Source organism: Nicrophorus vespilloides, unplaced genomic scaffold, assembly GCF_001412225.1.
Source record: "Nicrophorus vespilloides isolate i.1.1-1 unplaced genomic scaffold, Nicve_v1.0, whole genome shotgun sequence".
Classification (NCBI taxonomy): Eukaryota; Metazoa; Arthropoda; class Insecta; order Coleoptera; family Silphidae; genus Nicrophorus; species Nicrophorus vespilloides.
Window position 1 is genome coordinate 63,348 of NW_017097003.1, and position 7,421 is coordinate 70,768.

The window sequence follows — 7,421 nt, forward strand, 5'->3', positions numbered from 1 at the left end:
ACTTATGGCTTTGCAAAACAAGAATCCAATAGAGTTTCATGAACTTATGTTACAAAAGCTTTGCGCTTTGTCTATTTCAACTGAACGGCCAACATAATATTTAGTTTCCTTTAGAACTTACTTTACTTTAAGAAGTGATATTCAAATAGTTTAATATACATTTTCAAGAAATTTACAAAGAAAAATATTAGATAATTTATGAATTGAGAAATGATATAAAAACTTCCAATATCCATTTAAAACAATATCTATGAAAACTTAGTGGTTGTTATCAAAATTGTGTTAAACCATCGTTTTTAATTATTAAAATATGGATTAACTTGTGATCAAAATGTATATGTGCTTCAATGTTCAATTTGTTGATGATACAAAATTTGAAATAAACTACGTATAAATGTAGCAAGTTTTTATGTTGTTGTCATAATTGAAATTTAAGATTGAGGTACGAAGAAAGTAAAGAAATTTGTTAACAGTATATAGAAGAACTCTAGGAGATTGAAGTACTCGTCGAAATTAAGCTGAAGTGGATGAAAATGGTAAATAATAAATCTCAAGAGATGTGAATCGGTCGCGTGTGAAATGTCGGGAATTATTCATTGTCTTCTATTCTCTTTATTAACATTGCCAATCGATACATCATTTCGTGTATGCGAGAGCGAGGCGGAATTTATTCCAACAGTCCAAGCAGACATCTGGTCATCATCTGAACACAACAAAGTACAAAGTTGTTTTCGTTTGCAGAGTATCCCTGCAAAGGGAAGACACGTGGGGCAAGCTGGAGATGCCAAACGTGTTCTACTTCATCGAGCTGATCCGGAACTGGCGGATAGACACTCAACAGGTTCCGGTCCAGATCAGCCCATCGACGCCCATCATCAACGTCATTCCCAATTCGGTGGAGGAGCCGGAGAAGAAGAAAAGTCCGGATGAGAAGAACGCAGAAAAGCAGGCCGAAGCTGAGAAGCAGCAGCAGCAACCCAAACAAGGCCCTTTCGTAAGTCACAGCGAATAACAATTCACGGGGAGAAAGAGAGGAAAAAAAATGTACGTATTTTCCATTCGCGTTTCGCAGCGATTGCAGCTTATCGCCTCTTTTCGAGAGGCGCCATATGGCGATGATTGCCTTCTTCTATTACTGTCATCTGTGTGCACATGACAAGATAGTTATCGCGATAATTACATTTAATCAGAATAATTTCCATGCAAATCACAAACCAACAACAGACACACACACACAAAATACAACGATGAGAGAAAAACAATGATGATGATGATTACATCACGCAAAAATGTAATCCTAGCATCATTACACCTGGATTTTCAATAATCTAGTACTAGTAGTACAAAAGTCTAAATAAACTAAATGTAGAAAGAATACAATACATTGTTTCTCATAAAATATACACAAAGATCTTTCAAGTAAATGATTTTATATAATATTATCAATATTTTTAATACAAATAATATTATAAATTCGTTAATTTCATGCTTTCTTACAAATACGTTTTTTTTAAGATTTTTCATTAATTTGAACTTATTTTCCCTAAATTTAGATCTCGAATGTGCCAAAATCAATATCAAAAGATTTGTGGCCGTTCCAAATATTTCAAATATTTAAGATTTATACGCTGTTAATTTGAATTTTTTACTTCTTTGACTTCTTGACTTTTCTTTTCTTTGAAAGTAGAAAAATAAAAAAAAATTGAAAGAATAAAAAAAATAAAATTTTATATTTATATAATATTTCAAAATGTTATGACTAAACTGTAGATTTTACAAAAGTTTGAGAAATTGATACCAAGTTCAGTAATTTTTTTATAAAATTTCAAAATTTTATTGGAAAACTAAAGATTTTACATTTTTGGAATAGTAGATACAAATTTCAGTAAGTTTTTCATAACATTTCTAAATTATATGAAAAAAACTAAAAAATTAAACCTAATTAGAAAAATTGATGCCAATTTCAGTAACTTTTTTGATAACAATTCAAATTTCTATGGAAAAACTGTAGATTTTTCATAATTCAAAATTTAGATATTAATTTCAGTTACATTTTTATAATATTTCAAAATTTTATGAAAAAAAAAACCGAAGATTAAATCTAATTCAAAAAATTAATACCAATTTCAGTAACTTTTCTTATAAAATTTTAATTTTTTAATAGAAAAACTGTAGATTTTACATAATTCGAAAAATAGATACGGATTTTAATAAGGTTTTTGTAATATTTAAAAGTTTGATTGGAAAACTGAAGATTTTTTCCATAGAAGGTACAAATTTCAGTAACTTTTTTTTATAACAATTAAAATTTTTATGGAAAAACTGTTGATTTTACATAATTCGAAAAGTAGATACTAATTTCAGTTACATTTTTATAATATTTCAAAATTTTATGAAAAAAAACCGAAGATTAAACCTAATTCAAAAAATTGATTCCAATTTCAGTAACTTTTTTTATAAAATTTTAATTTTTTATAGAAAAACTTTAGATTTTACATAATTTGAGAAATAGATACGGATTTTAATAAGGTTTTTGTAATATTTAAAAGTTTTATTGGAAAACTGATGATTTTTTCCATAGAAGGTACAAATTTCAGTAACTTTTTTTTATAACAATTAAAATTTTTATGGAAAAACTGTTGATTTTACATAATTCGAAAAGTAGATACTAATTTCAGTTACATTTTTATAATATTTCAAAATTTTATGAAAAAAATCGAAGATTAAACCTAATTCAAAAAATTGATACCAATTTCAGTAACTTTTTTTATAAAATTTTAATTTTTTATAGAAAAACTGTAGATTTTACATAATTCGAGCAATAGATATGGATTTTAATAAGGTTTTTGTAATATTACAAATTTCATTAACTTTGTTATATAACAATTCAACTTTTTATGGAAATACTGTAGATTTTACATAATTCGAGAAATGAATATGAATTTCAGTAATTTCAATCAAAACTTTATGAAAAAAAACTAAAGATTTTTATATAAAAGCTTTTTTATAACATTTCAAAATTTTATTGGAAAACTGAAGATTAAACCTAATTAGAAAAATTGATGCCAATTTCACTAACTTTTTTTATAACAATTCAAATTTTTATGAAAAAAACTATAGATTTTACATAATTCGAAAAGTAAATACTAATTTCAGTTACATTTTTATAACAATTCAAAATTTTATGAAAAAACCAAAGCCTAATTCAAAAAAAATATACCAATTTCAGTAACTTTTCTTATAAAATTTTAAATTTTTATATAAAAACTGTAGATTTTACATGATTCGAAAAATAGATACGTTTTTTTATAATATTTCAAATTCTTTTGGAAAACTGAAGATTTTTTACATAAAAGGTACAAATTTCAGTAACTTTTGTTATAACAAACTCTTTATGGAAATACTGTAGATTTTACTTAATTCGAGAAATAGATGTGAATTTCAGTAAATGTTTTTGTACATTTCAAAACTTTATGAAAAAAAAACTAAAGATTTTTACATAAAATATATACATTTCAGTGACTTTTTTATAACATTACAAAATTACATACGAAAACTGAATATTTTTCATAATTCAGTAAATAGATACCAATTTCAGTCACTTTTTATATTTATAATTTTCATGATTGAGTACTTGATCACATTATTTAATGCATAATAAATCAATCTTGGTGAAGTGATTTTGGTGGATGGGATCGATGATGGAAGATAGGTGACTTCTATTAAGTAGATTAAAGTATAGTTACTTAAAAACACGTGGGTCGGATTAATTCATTAAGAAAGGTAAATATGTGGGGTTCTCACATCATCCTCCTCGCGTCGTCACGTATACTTTATGTGTGTGTGTGTGCACATCGCGCATTAAACAAATTAATCTATCGAACGTGGACTATGACGATGATAACATTTTTAGTGGGTAGTCGTCTGCTCGCATCATTGCAGCAGTTTCCCAACAACAAAAACAATAAATATAACACAAAACGATATAGCAAAGAACAAAAAAACGATAAGATGAACGCGAACGGCATCCGGTTATTCATGAAAGTGCTCTATTACATACACGTGAGAGCCCTTCGAGCGTCGCGTCGGCTCGCTCACCTGTTCAGCGTTTTTTTTCTCTTTTGGTTGGTGTTTCAGGGTTGGTTCTGGACGACCATCAAGGGAATCCGGCACTGGCTGAAGAGCGCACCCGGTGAACCGGTCGAGCTGCAGACGATGCTTCCGTCGAGCGTTTCCGTGCAGAAACCGCCGCCGGCCAAGAAGGCCGAAGACAAGAAGCAGGAGGCGGAGAAGAAGAAACCGCCGGAGAAGGCGGGAAAGGGGAAAGGTGGAAAGAAGGCGCCCGCAGGTGGAGGCGCTCCGGGCATCTGTCTGATGACGGAAAGTCCTTACAGGATCATAAAGGTACGGTGCAATTTGAATTCTAACACTTGTTGCGATAGGCAACTAAATATACACCGACTATTTTTAAAATCGATACAACAAGTGGAGATAATTATTTTTCAAGAGCTGCGGTATTTAACTCAAGTAATATCTGACCTTATGATATAATGGAGGTTATAAGTACTGTCTCCAATTAAGAGAATGTCAGAAAAGTTTCATCATCGGAATACTCAAAAATACAAAATTCTTACATTTTCCATTTCGTAATTTCCCATTTAAGAAAAGTCTTCAAAAGTAGAATAAAACACAAAATAATTTAGCTTGGAAATTCAAATTATTTCAGTCATTATAGACTTAAAACATAAGAAACTAATGAATTAATTTCATATCATCAACAATTGAAATATTAATTATTGATAATTGAAATCTTTGATCAATATTTAAAAACCATTAAACTGTAAATAAAGTAACGAAAATGCAATATAATTACATATAGAAGTAGTGTTTAAAGAAATTCATTTACTTACCTTAGACTTTTATGAAAATTATCAACAAAAATAGAAATATCCCAGTGACAATTAACGAATTGAACTGTGTTAAAATTACTGAAATAAGTCTGTACATTTGGAGAGAAGAAAAATCATGCGAAATGAAGATTAACATAATTATATAATTAGTGTTATATTTATATAATTAAATGTGCGAGATACATTTTTCTTTTGAAACTCAAGTAAATTGGGTATATAAAATATGTGGAGTTTCGTTAATTAAAGTTGATACTTACTTAAAGCGAAACATTTAATTGAAAAGTTTTAGTATATGTTTATTTACATCTAATTGAATTTTTACATGCGTCGCAAGCGAAATGTAAATGCGTTTCGTGCATTTCCTTCGGAATCGATTAAAGAAATTGGATTAATTTTAATAATAATTGTTGCGTGGCGTGCGCGGTCACCAGATAAATAGGCCGATATTGGTCCGAGGGGAAATTGTTTACACGTGAACAGAATGAAGGAATTTGCGGAAAAGCGGAACGATGTAAACATCATAGCGAGAGAGCTTCTGGTGACATGCAAGAGTACATTTGTATATACGGATGCGACGTCCGGAAAGTAAATTCCATTCTCAAAAATACTTCCACCTACAGAAAAAGCTTTTTCCTTCTTCATAATACATTTAGATGGGAATTTCTTGTGTACAAAAATACTAGAGAACATTCATCCTTGCATAACAATATACGTTTTTCTTTATCTTCAAAGCATCGCTTCTTCAAGTGAAATAACTTTTATTGTTACGTATTTAATAATCAGTACGAAATTGAATTGTAAACAAATCAAAATAATGATAGTTGAAACTGTATATTTTTTCCTTAGCGATTGAGTGACAATCGATTAATTCCTTCTAGAGTCTAGACCGTGGAAAAAGATGATTGATCTGAGAGCTGCGAGTGTCCGATAAAGTGAAAAATGATTACGAAATCGCAGATGTAATTGATATTGATGCGCGCAATCTCTGGGACCTAATAGATCTCGCAGCAATAATTCTTAATTTTCTTAGACGTAAGTTTCATATAAAGCGTGTATTTTATATCGCGCAAAAATAAAATGTTTCCTTAAATATTTCAAGAACAAAAAATAAAATAAGCTAAGAATTTCCACTGAGAAATTTACATTTTTTTTTTGTCTTTGACGTTCGAAGCTTTTGAAGCAACGTGTTTTGTATTGAATAAATATTGAACCGTGTGGAAATTGTTCAAGGGATAATGCCTCGCATCTCCTGAAAGCCAATTACCGTGGCCGTTCTAGAAGTTCACTTAATCATAGTAAATTGAGGTATGATTAAATACGCCTTGGGACTATGAAGGGACCAAAGAAGAACGGGCTTCAAATGGTAATCGGAGATTGAAATTTCAATCGATTTTCATGAGAATCAACCTTTATTAACAGTTTTATTTTTGGAAAATGTAATACAGTGGAACGAGCACCTCGCATAACGAGTATTTCGCTTAACGAGACAAATAAATTGTAAGAAAAATGACTTGCAAAATGGAACTCAATGGAAGTGAAGCGTTTGGAGAAGCCATTATTACAAACAACCACTAATAATAGTTAATAAACTTAGTAAATTAATCCTTCTGCAATCTCAAAGCCAGTGATCTAAATCAGCGTTAAGTCTCAGCAACTGTGGCCTTCCAGTTCACCAATCTGAATGCCTCCATCCTCGCTGATCCTTTGGCTGAAGTATTCCACTCTCACTCCTCCGGGGGAAATACCTACTTTCCCTGAAGACCCTGAAGATGTGCTGCACCGATCATACAAACTCCTTGTTCTCCCAAGGGCTGACAATGTTATTTGGCTCTGCTTTGTATCGCTGCACGATGTTTCATCATGTGTTGTTGTCTTAGATACACCGACATATATTATTACATTACTTTATATGGAGAAAATTGTTAAAAATACAGAAATTTTAAACTTGTTAAGCGAGGTTCCACTGTTCTTATTAATATTTATTTCTTTAACAATATTATAATACCTGGTTTGGGAAATCTAGAAAGTATCGATATATTACTGTGGTTTGAGTCGTTTGGCTGTAATTCGTGTTCAAAGTTTAAAAAATGCTCAAAAAAGCAGTGTTTTTACATTTCATTGATTTACTCGAAAACTATAATACATAGAATTAATCCAAAAGATGCGTATGAAAGCTTAATGTTTGTGGAATATAGAAAGTATCGATATATTACTGTGGTTTTAGCCGTTTGGCTGTAATTCGTGTTCAAATTTAAAAAAATGCTCAAAAAAGCAGTGTTTTTACATTTCATTGATTTACTTGAAAACTATAATACGTAGAATAAATCCAAAAGATGCATATGAAAGCTGTATGTTTGGGGAATTCAGCAAGTATCGATATATTACTGTGGTTTGAGTCGTTTGGCTGTAATTCGTGTTCAAAATTTAAAAAATGCTCGAAAAATATTTTTTTTTTCATTTCATTGATTTACTCGATAACTATAATACATAGAATGAATCCAAAAGATGCGT

At 30.1% G+C, this 7,421-nt stretch overlaps 1 protein-coding gene across 1 annotated transcript in view; it reads left to right on the plus strand.

Moving 5' to 3' along the window:
• The window catches only part of LOC108558677, a gene marked incomplete at its 3' end in the record, with an annotated part of 5,498 nt that extends 1,094 nt beyond the window's left edge, over positions 1 to 4,404 (plus strand). Inside the window, exons 2-3 of the mRNA XM_017915663.1 lie at positions 742 to 994; positions 4,138 to 4,404. Of these exons, the coding sequence (XP_017771152.1) occupies positions 782 to 994; positions 4,138 to 4,404 (480 nt within the window). The remainder of the gene's footprint in view (positions 1 to 741; positions 995 to 4,137) is intronic.
• Positions 4,405 to 7,421: the final 3,017 nt, after the last annotated feature.